Raw genomic sequence first — 17,744 nt, 5'->3', positions numbered from 1 at the left:
ATGGCTTGGTTTTGTTGGTTGATAGTTTGTGGTGCATCAGTGTTGGCAGAGTCTGTATGCGGTTGAGCCAGTTGAAAAGAATGTTGACATTGGATGAAGTAGTGAATGTGGAGGCCTGGTTGGTGAGGTTTCATATAAGGGGACAGGGGAAGTGTTTGAATGAGGGTCAAGGTTTCTTGGTTACTTTCAGTTTGCCTTGATGGAAGTTTTGGACCTTGATAAATATGGTTGCATGGTGGCTCCATTCAAATTGCGGAGGTGGGAGGCAGTTGATGTCTGGGGATATGATGAATACTAGGTAGAGGGAGGGGTGCCTTTTCTTTGGGTGGCAACAGTGATCAGTTGTGTGATCTGGATGGTGGCCAGGACATCAAAGAGGTCTTCTTTGGTTTTCTTGCTTGATTGTGCTTCTGGCAGATTGAACTCTCCAATGAAGACATTCATGGATCTGTGGATAGTTGGTACAGTGATGAGGTTGGTGTTTTCATCCAGGAAGGTTATCTCAGTACGTGTTGGGCAGTAGATTGGGAGGAATATAGCAGTTGGGGGTGGGAGAGTGGAAAATGACAAATGGTGTGCTTTGTGCATGTGGAGAATGGGCATGCATGCCTGAGGTAAGTTTACCAAATGACTCCATGTCACTGGGTACATCCAGCATCAGACTTGGTCTTCGCTTTTACTTTAGTTTTACCTCAGTTTATATTGTTCAGTTGAATTGACAAGACTACTATCTCCCAAAATGCAGTAGTCGGAGAAAGGGAAACCCAGGCCTGGGCATGATGTCCCGGATGACAGACATCTGGTAGTCTAAGCAAGGCAGCAGGTGATTGGCAGCAAGGGATTATTGAACCTGGGCATGTATTACCTTGCACCATGAAATGTTCATCTTTGTATACCTTTGCTTTATCAAAGTCAATTTCTCGTTGGTAATTTACTTTGACAGAGTTAAGTCATTGGGCAATACATTTATATATGTTTTAAAGGTCTTCCCCCATTTATATGTAGGCCTACTCGCTCGAAATGTATATGGGGGTGGGTTTCGGGATGTAATTATTGTGGGGGGTGCAGTGGTTGTGAGGGGTCTCCCGCTCACACCTTTTGTTTGCGAGGAAATGTGTTTTAAAAAAAAAAGGTTTTGTGAACAATTCGGCCTAGAGCAAATTTGCCCAAACAAATAACTTACAACCGTTTTTTAAAGGGTTAGAGCGTGTAAGGGAGAGGTGGGGTGAGAATAGGGGAGGTAGCGGAAGGGTAGTGGACGCTGGGGGGTGCTTTGTAAATAATTAAAAGAAAATCGAAATAATGCTCATAGAGTAAATTACCACTTGGTAATTTAATTCGATAAAACATAGAATTGTTTCGCTGTGTGTAAAGCTGTCTATTTGCTGAGGCCTGCATCCATCAGGCTTCCAGAATGATCATTTATGTTTAGCAGAGAATATTGTCGTTTTACTTTTATTTTTATTGATGGCAAGATCTTTCAACAGTTGAAGACTCTGTAGAGAAAAAGACCACACTAAGCAGTTCACTTAGGTTAGGCAAAGTACAACAGATGGTGTTGCTCTTCCAAAATATAATGTCAATGTAATAATTTGCAAAATAGTGCTCTCAATGGAGGTTGGGGACACTGGGAGAATGAGCCATATAAATGGCTGCTGAACTGATGGTCTGTGCCTGCCAAACTTCGTTTGATAAAACCATGTGCAAGGCAGTGTTGCGTTTCTCTTAAGTCACCTTTGAAGATGAACCAGACATTTGGACCATATGGTCTGTTAAAGAGGTTAAGAACACAGACTCATTTTATTCTCTGGGTAGGACCTAGTGACTAAACACAGTCACTATGGTTACATATTCAATACCTATGGAGTCCTTGTTGTCAAGCATTTGCAAAGGATGCACCACGTTCATAGGTAGGGTGCAGTATAATTGAGTGTTGAAATTGGGACAGTACCAGGGGTCTGAATTGGGCTTTCTCACGGTTGGCCTTAATGTAAGCATGAAATTTTTGGCAATGCTTAACTGGCGGTTGACAACTTTAATCACAGGGTTCCATTTTGGAAAAATATATGCTGTGCTTCCTCCTAGGCTAAGCCAGGATTGCTGGAAACCCCAGTATTCTTTAGCAGATCTATCCCATCCTCGCACTACACATGAGTGTACCTCATCATCCAGGCATGGATGGCCTCACATGGTCTATGCCTGAATGATGACAAAACGGAACTCCTCATTTTAGGCACGACAGCTAATCTCAACAAACTAGGCCAAAACTATTCCTCGTTCGAAATTGACAATAACATCATTGCTGTGGCTAAGGAGGTTAAAACTCTTGGCTTCCATCTAGACTCCACACTAACATTAAAAAAACAGGTAAACGCAATGGCCTCCGCTACCTCTTATACCTGCAAACTTATCAGAGCAGCCAAACCTTTCCTCTCTTCCAACAATTGTATCACCTTAGCTAGAGCCTTGATCCTGTCCAAGTTGGACTATTGTAATGCCCTTTATGTAGGTAGTAATAAATAAATTACAAATAAGATTCAAATCTTGCAAAATAATGCTCTAAGAGCAGCCCTAAGTCTTCCGAAGAAAGCCCACATTTCAGACACTAGAAGATCTGTCAACTGGCTCTCCACTAAAGACAAGATTTTCCTTAAATCTGTCTCTTTGACTCACAAATGCCTCCCCGAATCTGCCCCTCAATACCTTATAACGAGATTCACTAGACAAGCATCTCGCCGCCCCTCCAGAAAGGCTAATGCCAACCTACTACTGGTGCCAAGATTCAAACGTACCATGACCGGGGGGTCTAGCTTCCCTGTCAAAGCAGCACAAAATTGGAACTCCCTACCGCCATCCCTAAGGGAAGACCTTCCTCACTTACAATTTAGGTCTAATCTTATCCACTGGATTAAGGAACATGACAATTAACGTACTGGTACTTTCACCGACTTGCCCCTCTCAGTTATAATACAAAACTTGTAAATTGTGAATATTTTATTTTATGTAAATTTTACTTTTGTATCTGTTCTCTGTATATGTATATTTTATTTTATGTAAATTTTACTTATTGTACCTGTTTTCACTGTTGTGTCCAGTACTGTAACCATAGCTGGACTCTATCCACAGTGCCTTATGTAACCTAAGCTATACAATCCTCTTGTTGCTCTTGCGCCGCGTTACCTCTGGGTTAGGTGCGCATTACAAATAATAAAAACAAACAAACCCCCCCCCATGCAGTTGTGTGCATAGCTGCACATAATCCATGTTTAGTTGATCCTGTAGATTAGATTGCTTAATGTCCACTAGAAGAAGGAGATGTCTATAGAACTGAAGAGACAGTGGCGATGTAACAATTTGAAGACACTGCATGCTGAACCATGTAGAGGAGTAGTTCCCTGCCCAGCTCCCTCTTTCATACCCTGCCATCATCATGCCTCATGCCCACTGGGTTGAGCCAGATAGAGATGATTTGGGTATGCATCCCTTCGTCTCCAAAGGCTTGAGGATCTGCCTCAAAGATTTTGAGATCCGCCAACGTGTAGACAGACGACCAGTCCCTGAGACTTGCCGCTGACGACTTCTCTCAATCTCATGACAGGGGTGGGAAATCGTGGTTGTCTCCTTCCATCAGAGCATGGCCCTCAATCTTTGTCTACAGATATTACATGACTAATTATTATAGAACTGTTGTCCACAGTGGCATATTTGAAATGTATTCTAATTGGCCAAGAAAGAGGTTTAAGCTTACGCATATTAAGTGAAATTACCAAGGCATGTGTTTAGAATGTTGGGAACCAAGCATGGAAATGGGGGAGTTGTACTTGTTGGTGACGAATGTGTCCATTAACACTTCAGTAAAGTGGGACTGGAAAATCATGACCAAATCCTTCCTATTTAAGAAGTTATGGTGTTGACACGGGCGTCACTTATCAGGTATTTGCTGAGGAGGCTATTTATTTATTTCATTTGCATAGCGCCCAGACCCAGGGTTATCACAGCACTTGTACAGGGTTTGTAAAAAGGACATAGTACATAACAGTGTTCATAGTAATAGAATGATACATATTTGTTAAATAGCCAGGTTTTAAGAGTCTTTTGACGACAAGGAAGGAAGGTTCATTTTTGATGTGGTCCGGAAGAGTGTTTCAAAGCTGGAGCCCCTTGCTTATGCTTGAATCTGGGAGTGAGCAGAATGCAGCTGGAGGAGGAGCGGAGGCATTGAGTCACTGGTTTAGTGGCAATGCGAGAGCTGAGGTAGGCGGGGTGTTCTGGTGCAGACATCAGTGGACAATGGTGAGCGTTTTAAATTCAATTTGTGCTTTTATACGTAGCTAGTGTACTTCCCTTCTTGCTGCGGAGATGCGGTCAGAGAGTTTCGATCCTAGAGCTGCCCTTAGGGCCTTATTTTGTAAGAGTTGGAGTTTTCAGGTTCTTGGAAGAGGTGCCAGAGAATAGCACATTTTACTAATCAAGTTCACTGCCAATAATGGCACGTGCAAGGGTGAGGCAATTTGGAGGAGAGATTAATTTCCTACTCTGGGAGAGAAGTGCAGGCTGTGGAGGACGCCAAAGCATTGATGTGGCGGGACATATTCAGTTCAGCATCCAAATAAACACCCAATGTTTTCACGTGCTTGTAGACCTGTATGGTGGTTTAGTCGATGGGGATATGATATGATATGATATGATTGGTTATTTATAACTTGCTTAATACCCAGAGATTTCTAAGCGCAGACCCGGGGATCAAACCTATGGTGCTCCCTGTCGTCTTGCTTCCAAGGCGAGCACGTTGCTGCTGAGCTATCATCCCGAGACTCATGGAGGAGTATAATGGGTGCAAGGTACTTCGACAGTCAGAGGAGCCCACAATGAGGAGCTTGGTCTTCTCTTTATTGGGACAGAGGTTGTGGGTAGCCATCCAGTTCTGAATTACTCTGTAGGTCTGGTTGATCAGCTCGCGTTTGGTTGGTGCTTTGTGGGTGATGCAAAAGATTGTAACCTGAAATTTGATCCTGAACTGAAACCTACGTAGCATGGATTTAGTTTAAGTCACAAAACAGTTTCCAGAGGACTCCTACAGCACCTACTAACTGGTAAAAAGGGTGCAAGATAACTTATCTGTATTCAGTCTGAGATCAAAAAGGGTTTGTGTTACTGGTTCGTATTTCCATTGGGACCACAGGAGACACTCGCATATATTCAGACACTGGAGACGACATCTCTTGTAGAAAGCCACATAGTCGCAATTCAGTTTTATGCACACTTCTCATTAGCGGTGAGGTGTGAGTTTGACAAGCCAGCTGTCCTCATTCACTGTGATTCCCAAAATGCACTGGACAACAAAGACATGTAGATGGGCAGTATCTGCTCTTCCTGCTTTGGGATCACAAAGGGAAGGTGTTTAGTAGACACAAACCCAATCGCTGGCCATATTGCACTATTCGTGTCACATTCAGTAATCAAGATGGGGAGCAGCTGCAAAGTTATGTTATTGGGATTTAATCCTGTGCACTGCTGTAATTTTCATGATCTCCAGTTGCTCTCATGGAGCTAAAAGACAAAGTGGGGGGGTGAGGTTAGTTAAATGGATAGAGGGAAAAGACAAGGAATTCTGCTCAACTGTTGGTGCTTGTAGGACTAGGAGCAGCTGGCGTCTGTGTGGGTGTTTGTTCCAGGTGGGTATTGATATGTAAACCAGGGACGTTTTGTTTTCAGATGCAAGGCCTCAAATGTTTGACTTGTCAGTGTTTGGTCGGTTGGAGAAGTTTGCACGTTAATTGCTTCCACCAGGAAGCGTGTTTTCTCTAGCTGTTTGTGTGGGGTATTTTGTCGGCTTGCTGCGAGTGAGGGTGGTTGACGTCTGATGTGGTCAGTGGGTTTCTTAGGGATACCTAGATGTGTTGCATAGTAGGGCACAATATGTACCGTGCAGGATGTGTAATTTAAGGGGATAGCTCTGTTGTCTGACCATGTATGGTAAGGGACATGCGATTTAGGAGGGCATCTCTGCTTTCTGAAGCTTGAGCATGTGCAGTATGATATGTGCAATTTAGCGGGGGAAGCTCATCTGTTTAAAGCCTGACAGTGTATTGTGCAATATGTGTGATTCAGGGGGGCTAACTATGCTGTCTAAATCCTGATCGCGGAAGGTGCACTATATGCAATTTAGGGCAAAGATTCTGATGACGAGAGCATTTCAATGCACAGGGCAGTTTGTGATGCAAGGTAATGTAAGTGGTTGCGTATACCACCTTTCTGCCTCTTTTGGTGTGGCTTAACTATGTATGCCTCTGTAAGAAAAAAGGGTAAGAGGCTGCAAGACAGTGGGGGAGAGGAAGATGCAAAACCTGTGGTGTTGATAGGTGCAGGTCGGAAGTATGCTATGTAGGGGGAGAGCCAAAGATCTGATGGCCTAAAACGCATGGGGGTCTGCAAAGCTGCTGATGTGGGTTTGATGGGGCTGAAGAAGAGAGCTTTGTCATGGGTTTGGTGTTAATGTGCTAATGGCTAGACCGGTGGTTGCAATTTGTGGGGTGGGGGGGCGTGTGTGTGTGTGTGCGTGTGTGTGTGTAAGGAAGAACAACCCTGCACTTCTACCACTGGGCTCTTGCAGACAGATCACTGTGTGTGTGTGTCTCCATTTGCATCACCCTCTCTCTGCCTCTCTTCCCTTATCGCCTTCTCTTGCCCTCCCTCCCCCTCTACCTATCTTGGTAAAAGGGCAGTCTGGAAAGTCCACTCATTACCTAGATGCTAAGGTTTATGGAAGGCAAGACATTTTGGTTTAGAGAAAGGGCTGCTTGGAATTTGAGGCCCTCTATCGCCCCATATGTTTGGTGGCAAATTGAGTGGTGCCTTAAAAACCTCACTCTGTTCATTGCACTGATAAAAAGAAATTCTGCCATTGCTCGTTTGTCTGTGTAGCCCAAATAAAGCGGTCCAGTCGGTTCCGCTTGAATGTATGTAAACCCCCAACATTAAACACCTGGTTCTGATTTCCTGTAGAAAGTCATGTGTTAAATATGGATATTTGTGATTATACTGATTACTGTTTTGAAAAGCTACTTTTACGAAGAATCAATTAGGACAGCATTTGATGGAAAAAATGTATTAACACTTTGTTTTTCTTATCCAATTGAAGTTTGTATTTTTTGTTCCAATGCTTTGCCTTTCAAAAATATTTTAATTTGTATTGTTTTTTAAAATGAGGGAAAACCACGAGCTACTGTTTATTTATTCATGTTCATGAAACATGTAGTTATTTTCTTATCAATACATTTGCAGTATTTATGTAATTATGATTTTTATTTCATTAATCATATTTTTAATGTTTAAATAATTAATAATTACTCACCAATAAAAGTGATTACTTTTGTTGTCACAAAGCCCCTCTTCCAATATCTTATATAATTTTCACCTTTGGTTTAATTTCCAAATATTCTTTGTCTGGTGATATTTTTGTACTCTTCTTTGCATTTTAAATGTTCCCTATGTTTTGGAAGCTCCCCATAATTACTTTTCTTGAAACTAAATCATCACTCAGTAAGATCTGTGTACTCCCTACCTCTGATCAAATGCCATACTATTGACCTTGTACGGGTCCGTCCTGTAAGGCAGTCAGTGGCCGGAATTGCACATTGGCAGCCTTCAGGATAACGTAGATTTGACAAAATGGGCCCTTTCAGAGTTGTTTAAATGCACACTAAAAGCTTGATTACCTGCGTCCATTAGAAGCCTGGTGATGCATGAATTGATGATGGGAAAGCAAACATGGCTATTCGGGTGACACCAAGCTGAAAAACAGAGCAAAAAGGCTGGGTAAAAAGGTCATTGGATTTCTGCATGGTTTCCCAGGACTCTGTGGTAGGAACCTCGCTTATCCTTAGTCCTAACCTGTATATGCCATTTCCATTACCGGAACAGTACTGTTACCAGCAATGGCGGGTGTCGGTTAATGGACCATGGTGGTTCATGGTGTGCTTGATAACAAAGACTTGATTGTAATCCTACAAGCAAGCAATTACTTGCAAGAATGGAGTCTACTAGTGTTTTTATCATAGGTAAGATTTAAAGGGTTCTATCTATTTTTGTTACTTTCTTCATAATATTCCCAGCTGGAGAATTGCAGCGTATCCTTGTAGTTGTTGTAAGGATCAATTTCAGATCTTTTTGACAACAGAGATGCCACAGTGAAGGTAAACATCTACCAGGATTACAAAACGTGCTTAAACATTTTGAGTGTAAGTCAGTACATTGTTATATATATTGTGCCTGCAACCACCATAGTGGGCTCTCGGCACTGAAACTACTGTGGTGGTTATGTGTACTAATGAGACACAGGCCTTATTAGTAAATGCACAATGAGGCCCATGCCTGGAATGTTCAGAACAGAGTCTGTTGTAGAGAAAAGGGGTAGGGTAAGGGTTTAGTGGCATAAGCAGGAGCAGATGCAAATACGCTCGGTAGATAAGGAAGATAGGGAGCCGGAGTGATAATATAAACGTGGGTGTGTGAAAACTGTAGATGATTTTGATAAAAGGTATACATGCTGGTTATTGTGTGTATGTTTTAGTCGGGTGACATCTAATTCAGGGGAACTTTCCACCCACCCCAAACGATGCATACACAATTTTCCTTTAATAAAGTACTTTTCATGAATCTGGGACCCCAATTTAACAAATGATTCCTTACAGACTCCGCCCCCCAACCCCCCTCTTTTGGGTTGCACAGAAGGTCTATTAATTAACAAAATAGGAATAATTAAATCAATTTAAAGATAAATGAGTTATACTTTAAAGAAATTATAATGATCAACACACTATTCACCTTCAATGGTATAGTTATATAGATAGAGCCTTTTCTCCAGCATTGGATCTTACATGGATTCACATGCTTATGAATATTCCTCGTTGTCAGGCTGGGAATCCTCGGTAATATTAAAAGCAGTTTTGCTTTAAAGCTTAACAAATTGCTTGTCACTTATTTAGCCATTACTATCACTTGGGGGTCATACTTCTCCAACCAGTGACGTTTGTCCTCCTTAGCTCCACCCCTGGTGGCCATCTTCAGATTTTTACCACACGTCTACGTGTTGGGAATCCTTGATATTGGCTCCTCAAATTTTTCTCAACTTGTTTCATTCTTTTGATCAACGATTCTTCATAGTCTCCATCTCTTGTTACATAAGTGACTGCTGGTAGTGGGGATCCATTGCCGGTGAAGATCTGAGCCATTGAGTGATCTTCTGGCCAGGGAAAACTTCATTGCTGAGGCCTTCTCAACATGGCTATGGTGGATGTCAGTAAGATGTTGTTGTTTAGGCCTTGTCCCAAATGCGGTCTCAGGAACATTTTTGTAGAAGATCGGCATAAGAAATGTCTTTGCTGCCTGCATCCGGACCACGAAGTAGAGAGCTGCTTCATCTACCAGGAGTTTTCATCGAAAACCAGGAAAGAACGCCACTGACAGTGAGTCGCGTGGTTGGAAGAAGGTGAGAATGCCTCTGACTCAGTCTCTGTCTTCGGAAGTCATGCCTCGGCCAGGGTTGGCGGGCCTGAGCACAAAACTCCCTGTAGGAAGTTGAGATCCCATGAGAATACTTAATTGGGGAAGAAACCTAAAGGGGCCCATGCACAGTTAGTCTACCGCTCTGTCGATGGCTACGATGGCTGGCAAGCCTCCATCTAATCTTCAACCTCGTCGGCGGCGCCGGCAGCGACGAAGGGCCCGTCGACGGCGCCGTCCTCCACCACGGCGAAGGGTACACCGATGGCCATGGTTGCCACTAAATTATCATCAGCGACTGGAGCACCGTCATCCAGGTGCTTGTCCACGAGCAAGCACAGTTCTTAGTCAACGAAGCACAGCTCGTCAGCTTCCATTCCACCGTCGGCAACTTCTTCAACAAGCCATATGACCGAAACAGTTACCGTTTCGTCATCACTGCCTGTACCAATACAATTATCAACAACCTCGTCTGTGATTACCATAATATCCAGAGTTTCACTGGCTCCTAGGCTGGTGCCTACGCTTCCCACCAAGGATAAGCCTCTTTTTACACTGGCGCCCATGGCCATAGCGACACCGCCTGTCCAGATGTTATAGGAGGGTAGCATATCAGACAAAGAACCTTTGGGGGCTTTATCTTCGGATCAAGAGGAAATGGAAGGGGATCCTGACCCCATTATACTGCCTCCTCATCCACCAGCTCAGCCTTGGGCCTCTACACCATCTGTTTCGGCCCCTGGGATTTCTGACGAGAAGGACTTGTCACAAGAAACTTTGTCCACTTTGCAATCTCTGGTGACAGAATTGCAGCATAGACTACCTCCTCCAGCCCCTTAAGGTGCTCCTGGCCAACCACGCCACATGAGGGTCCTCAGCCGCGACCAGCACCATAGGAGATTTTGAACCCAGTGACCCTCACAGACATGGATACGGGCGCTGACACATCTCAAGGTACCCAGGCTACCGATGAGGTTGACAACATGGTACCGGCAGATGGGGGAAATCCTGATGCAAATTTACCCTCCACAAGTACACTCCCTGATGATATTGGGTCTTGTTATGCCCCGTTAATGTGTGCCATGAAGCTTTTTAACCTTGTTCCTGAGGAACAGAAGGAGGGATTCCTTTCCTGTTCCAAAGGAGGGAAGCCTCCAGGAAATTAGGGGTGGCTATTCCTCTGTTGGACAAGATCTGGGAGGATGGTCTCAAGGTAATGCAGAACCCATTTTCAGCACCACCAAAGGAGGAGAGAGTTCCACAGGACGCACCAGAGTGTATGCATTTGCAACCATCACCTAATTCAGTGGTTTCGGAATTCCCTGGCCATTCTCTCCAGGTATGATGGGGAGCTATGGTACAAAATGGATACCTGATGACAAGAAGGAGGAAGCATTAGCCTTGCTGCGTGAAGGGGAGATAGCATCTGACCACACAATCACTGTGGCACTGGATGTGACGGAAACAGGTTTCCGCCAGATGGGCGTGGCTGTCCTACGACATCCAGGCTGGTTGAAAGCCACCAATTTCCACCTGATATATAATCAAAGGCAATTGACATGCCTTTTGATGGTGTCAACCTCTTTGGGATAAAGGTCGATGAAACCCTCCAAGCGCTTAAGACTGACAAGGACACTGCTTGCTCCTTATGTGCCCTCCAGCATCAGAGGCAGCCCTTTTGTTCTGGGAAGGGAAGACTCCACGACCTCTGGGAGTTATAAGCAGCCGTCATATCAGCAACTGTCTCACGCCTCCTGACAGGAGACCTACTGTGGTAGATCACAAGCGTACAGGGGTGCGCAGAGGCGGCAGGGATCCATCACTGGACTCCAAAGCAGACCTGACCAGGATCGGGGACTGTGCCCCCACTTTAGCACCAATTGTCGACCAGTGGAAGAACATCACCACCGACAAATGGGTGCTCAGCATTGTAGAGCGGGCACACACTCGAGTTCCTTGGAAAGTGTCCCAATATTACACCTGTACGCAAAAGGGAACTGCATCTGCCCCTCCTACTACAGGAAGTTCAGTACCTACTGAAAAAGGGGAAGTTTCTCCAGGTACTCCCTGGTGAGAAGGAAAAACTGAAATCCAGAGTGGAGACCCATTCTGAATCTCAGATAACTCAACAAATTCCTCAAGTCACAAATGTTCATGATGCAGCAGGTTCTAGAGCAGCTGGAGCAAGGAGATTTTCTCGCCCCTCTAGATCTGGAAACACATACTTCCATATACACATCCATCGGAAGCATAGATGGTTCCTGAACTTCATGGTGCAAGGGAAGCACTACCAATTCAAGGCTTTACCCTTTGGTTCAAAGCCTGCCCCAAGGCACCGTACAAGGGTGCATGTCTAATGTCTACCCCTATCTGGATCCGATCAGTATCACCAACTAGCCCTGATGCATACCAAAAACACCATTTGATATCTGACATCTCTGGGATTCTCTATAAACTTTGCCAAGTCTGGTCTAACGCCATCTCGGAATGCTCTGTTCCTGTGTTCTCGACTGAATACCTTGTGGTGCCCTGCCACTCCTCCGGAGGAGAGGAGACAGTCCATGCTCCACAGGGTCTAACAGCTGTCCTCAGTTAAGCACAGGATGCTCGATCAAGTCCCTTCTAATAATAATGTTCTCCTGCATTCTCTTGTTCCTCACTGCAGACTACACATGAGAACACTCCAATAGTTCCTGGATGCCAGGTGGAAACAAATATTAGGTTCCTGGAATGACAAGGTTGCACTCATTTCAGTTTTGATGACCCCTCCAGCAGTGGAAACATTGGCAACACCTGACTCTGGGTGCCCCTTTTTTATGCCCTTCCGGCCCATCAAGCCACCGTGAATACTGATGCCTCTATGGCTGGTTGGTGGGCACACACAGGTCCGCTCCATGCCAAGGCCTCTGGCTACCGGAGGACATGGAACTTCCCATGAATGTGTTGGAGCTCTGGGCAGTCTTCTGGGCTCCCAGGTCTTTTCAACCCCAGCTTCAGGGGACGGTGGTTTGCATCTTCAGAGACAATACGACCACCATGTTTTACATCAGGAAGCAAGGGGGTGTACCCATTCTCCCATCTTTTCCAATGAAGCACAATCACTGTGGCACTGGGCGATCACACAAGGGATAGTCCTCATTCCATTTCATCTGGCCGGGATCCACAACACGATCGCGGATTCCCTCCGCACAGAACTGCAGTCTTGCCACGAGTGGGAGCTTTGTCAGGACAAAGTTCGTTCACTGTTCTCAAGATGGTGTCAGCCTCAGATAGACTTGATCACCACAGCTCCCCTCTCCTCTCCTCACACCCACCCCTGCCCACCATCTTCCCTTCCTTTCTACCCCTTACCTGTAGGTGTGGCGACACCGGCACACTATTCCTCATATGCCCCCTGAGCCACCATGGTAATGGAAGATGGGCTCATTGCGACCAGTTGTTTCAAACAAATGCTTTGCTATTCGCACCCTGGGACTTTAACCTGGGGTGCTAATTAAGCAATAATTGGTACTCCTTGGAGCTGTACTCGGTGGTAAGGACCCTGGTTGACGGCTCTTATAATGCTGGGGCCTATTCAATCGGGCCTCATGCCAATACCATCCAGTACACCCTGAGATCCAGTAATTATTGCCCTCTGGAACTCGATCCATGTATCGACTCAAAATTCTCCCACAATTCTCAATTTTTGCAAATCTCTCAAAACATGGCTTTTTCAACACCTCTTAACCAAGGACTAATCACAGTGGATTCAGAGCGCACCTCACAGTACTGTGCTACTGTTTAAAGATGCCAGCCCAAACACTGGCTACCCACATCCTGTACAGTGATCTACTGCTCTCATGCTAGCTAGGCACTTTACAATGAAATAAAATCTAAGATAAGTAAGATGGGGAAATGTGTTCATAGATGCCCACTGGCCTCATGTTGCGGGGGATTGAGGGTGTGTCACCGTCACTGCTGGCTTTTTTAGCAAACAATGCCTTCCAAGCATGCTGATGTCAGTAGGCTCATAATTGTAATATAAAGGCAAAACTTCAGTCTCCAGCATGTTAAGTGGTACAGGCTAAAAAGCTGGACTGGGTGAATTACTAGCTTCTTGCCCTGGGCCTGTTAGCAGCTCGGTGCTATTCACTATTTAAAGAACAATTGCCTTGTCGTCCTTGACCTGAATCGCCTTTCTTGCTGGAAAGTTTAATATTGACACATTCCTTTTTGTTTTTTCTTTTGTCTCGTCAGGTTCATATCAGTACCACAGGGCTCATTGTGACCCCACCCCCTAGCAGCCCAATAATAACCGGGCCTTCCTTCACCTTTCCACCAGAGGTCACCTACCAAGCTGCTCTTGGAGTAAGTAGCATTTGACTCAACATGGTTCCTCTTGGTAACAGATAACACAGCTCAAAACATGTATTTTTTAAGTGTACATACAATTAAAAGTAGTGTCATATTTTTACAAAACACTTACAGCAGTTCAAATATCAGATCAATTTCATTTTGTTCAAAAGATGATACATTCCCCTTTAGAGTATTTGTCTCCTCAGAATTATATTTCCCCTTGGCATTATACTTGCTTTTTATTTTTTATTTTTATTTTTTTACTGTCTCACAGGCAGGTGGACACCCTCTTAAGGACTGGTTCCAGTCTCCCCCCTCTAGGAACAGGTGAACATTGGTCGCGAGATCGGGTCAGATTCCGCCCACAGCCTAGTCTTTTTTCCTTTCTGTATTGGGGCCTTTCTGCTGTCTTTTCTACTGAAGAAGGCCTGGGTCTTTAACTCCTGGTTGGCCACACTTACCATGTTCTGCTATTAATCCAAAATGAGTCCAAAGGAAAGCAATTTATTGCATTCACCTTTCTCTCATTCAGTCGGTCAGTCTGTGAGCGAGTGAGTCCACAATGTATGGGTTTTAATTTCTATAGAGCACAAAACACTCTCCTTAAATGTGTGTATCATTTCTCTAATCTAATTGGGCCATATATTTGATTGGGTAATGTTCCAAAAGTGACATCACACTAAACCAACCTGTTTGTACTCATTGGGTATATTATTGAAGAGGGAAGTCTTATGGGAGTGACTTCTACACTCATTTTCCATCCACTTGATGTGATGTCATCTTGGAAAGTTCTACATTAAACAATTGTAATTTTCTAAAACAGCATATTTCTCACAAGTGATCATGTTACTAATCAATTCATCAGATTGCTGTCAATCATGTGATTCAAATGATGTGATTCTCATCTCGACACAACATGTGGTGGGTGTGTTATAGATTTTTGGCTTTATCTGGCTACTTCTATTCAACAACTAGATACTTTTATACAAAAATTCCTTTTCCAGCTCAGAATAACAGGCTCTCTGGCATTGATACTAGGATATATAAATCACTTGCGCATTCAGTTTCTGTGTGAACCTATCCACATTCGCCTAATTTGCATACTTGCATAAGCATAAAAAATCATTTTATATTGAGCTGATAGAGCTTTTCACTCCGAATTTTTTTTTAACTGCCTATGATCTTCTGTCCAGAAGTTACAAGCAATAATGTAATTCCAAATTCAAAGTTCACATAGGCTTTTTTATTTTTCTTATTTCCAAAATATTACATGGCACGTCCAGTTCCTCTGCCTAGTAACAGAACATCTGGTATCAGTTCCTTTTGGAGTTGAGGGCCGGGCATTTATAATTCCTGTGAATGTTGTTGTCATGGTGCAAGTTCTTTGAAGTTAGACTGCTGGCAAGGCCATTTACGACTTAAGTCCTGCCCCTTCAGTGATCCCAGGATCTGGTTGTCCCTATTGTCAAACATCCAGTTTCTAAAAGTGTGAAGTTCCTTCCCCTTGAAAGATGGGGGTTCAGATTTCTTAAGATGGGAGTCTCGCAGCGAGCCTATTTACTGTAGATTTAGGCTATTTTTCCACAGACCCTGTGGTGGATGTAATTTGTAAAAGGACATTCTTTGTTTTTATTACCTACACATGTCTCTGTTAACCAGGATCCAAGCAAAGTCATAATGTTTCATGGTGAGTTTCTATGGCCAGTTTTCATACTTTTCTCTTGGGAAAGCACGCCGTCCATGTCCTGCACCTTGTTGGGGGCCTAAGGCCATTTGGTAGTTCAGACCTAGTTTAATTCAGGTTCATTCACAAGTGCATCATTTAAAGTCACATTTTCATTTCCCCTTGCTTTTACATTTCCACAAAACACAGCAACATTATAACTTTCTCTTTGCAACTAAACTACTGTCGCAACTTATTTTTGATATCTGTTTCTTTTTATAAAGCTGATTTTCCGTCCAGTAAAGGAAAATGGACACAAGGCAAGGGACCAGTTTGATTTCTTTCTCTCATATCAAATGCTGTACTTATCATTTACAATTAGACTGGTTTTCTATTTTAAAACACGTTGCTGGCTACTTTCTGGTAACTGGAAGGATTTATTTTCTCAGCTTTATCAGTTACTTTGGAGATATACGTTTATCTCTTATCATAGATGAGCTGAAAGATTGCACAATCCCTCGCATGTGTCATTTCTCAGATGCTGGGCAGACACTGGAGCTCACATGTTTGTTTATAAAATAGTGCTTTTCTTTCGAAGCATACTTTTCTTCAGTATATATTTCTTTAGAACTAGGAGACAGTCTCTTAAGATGAGCCCTTTGGCTGAATTAGTTTGGATTTCGACATTCAACAAGAAGTCTTCGGAGGATGTGACCAACTCAGCGGGTGGTAATGGACATTTTTTGGGTGAAGCCAGGTGAGGGGTTGAAGGCATTAGACCAGCAGCTTAAGTCTCTAAGGATTTGACCGAATTAACTCAAAACTAGATGGGTAGAAGTCTGGGAACTAGTGTGTGAAGGAGGTGACTGGGCCAAGCATCAAGTAAACCAGGATGATGCTTAAAGTTATGCAGAAGGAGAGCAAGTAAATCACCAGATATTACGAGAATCATGGAAGTTGTCTAATGGTTTTGCGATTAGAAAGTCTGTGCTCATGATATAAGCTTGAAGGGGGACTATTTTACTCTCTCATTTTTTAAGTTGAAGTAAAACATGTTTGAAGGAATAAAACAGTAATTCCCATTCTTGGGCAAGTTGAGATATGTTTAAACTCTAAAACATATATATTTTTGTATTCCAGGCTTCTCTGCACCAAGTCATTCATGCAAATGAAAAGGTACATTTTTATCTTAAAGTTCCTTTTCAGATCAGGTAGTAATAAAATGCTACAAACCTATTGATGGGACTCTGTGGTTGAAAGCAGGGGGAAGGCTCCCCTTTATCCAATATTTCCGATTTGTGTTGAATATTTTTAATCTCCAATTGTTTTTGCAGGGATCATGTTCCTGTTTTGATGGAGTGAAAGTACTCCGTACGCTGGGCAGAATTATAGTAGGCAGGGCTCCAGATAAGATTTTGAAATGGGAATATTTTACTCCCTACTTTTGCAGGTTGGCGGTAAAAGTATTTTTCTAAGAGTAAAGAAGTAGTTTTCATTGTGGGCCAGTGTATATTTAGAAAGGTCATTTTAATTTTTAATAGGTGGATATTTTGTTGTCAACACCTTTCTGTGCTCAGTAATTACCATTAACAACCTTTTTGTTGAGTTTAATCTCAGTCCCTCTTTAATCTGATAACACAGTAGCAGAGTTCCTCTGTGTCTTCTCATCTGAACACATCAACGCTGCAATGTTGGGGAAAACGAAGGAAAGACACGTGTTTATCTGTTATTGCCTGTTTTTGTAGGCAGTAGGTGCCTAATTTTAGGGATTAATGGGCAGGTGTGCCGCTCACCTGCAGGGCTGCTATTTGCTGTACCCCCACAGTGTGCCATGATTCAGTGAGTTAGAAGATGGCATGTTTGCTGGTCTCACGAGGACTTTCGATTATGGCCCACATGCTACGTGACACAGTGTAGGAGAGTGGTGAGGTGTCGTACTGCTGGCGTGCTTATGCTGCCATAGAAAAATACCAGGAAGGCAGAGAATTTGTTTCTGGAAAGTCATGCTGGGGAGAAGGAGGGTATTTGATTGGTGCCTCTCGTTTCTGCAGACCTAGAGAGGGGTGGGGCTTGAATTGTGAATTCTGCAAAATACTTGGCGTGCAATTAGCATTCTCATACAGTAAACCTCATTAAATTGGAGAGATGTGAAGCAATGCGCTTTTTCGTCCATTCTATGATTTAGAAAATATTTTAAAGCATATACTAAATTATCTATTCAGTAAAAGAGTAATGTATTGTG

The 17,744-nt window shown here is 43.4% G+C and overlaps 1 protein-coding gene across 4 annotated transcripts in view; it reads left to right on the top strand.

The window, feature by feature from the left end:
* The window catches only part of SH3RF1 (SH3 domain containing ring finger 1), a 493,515-nt gene that overhangs the window by 349,686 nt on the left and 126,085 nt on the right, over positions 1–17,744 (top strand). For 2 of the 4 annotated variants that reach the window (XM_069631395.1, XM_069631393.1), the window contains one exon: positions 13,741–13,851. The exons of the other annotated variants lie outside the window; for them this stretch is intronic. In XM_069631395.1, the coding sequence (XP_069487496.1) occupies positions 13,741–13,851 (111 nt within the window). The remainder of the gene's footprint in view (positions 1–13,740; positions 13,852–17,744) is intronic. 4 annotated transcript variants of the gene reach the window in all.

The sequence above is a fragment of the Ambystoma mexicanum genome, chromosome 6q, assembly GCF_040938575.1.
Source record: "Ambystoma mexicanum isolate Mex_15411 chromosome 6q, UKY_AmexF1_1, whole genome shotgun sequence".
Lineage (NCBI taxonomy): Eukaryota > Metazoa > Chordata > Amphibia > Caudata > Ambystomatidae > Ambystoma > Ambystoma mexicanum.
The sequence above is the reverse complement of the archived record's forward strand: the minus strand, read 5'-3'. Positions and strand labels throughout refer to the sequence as shown.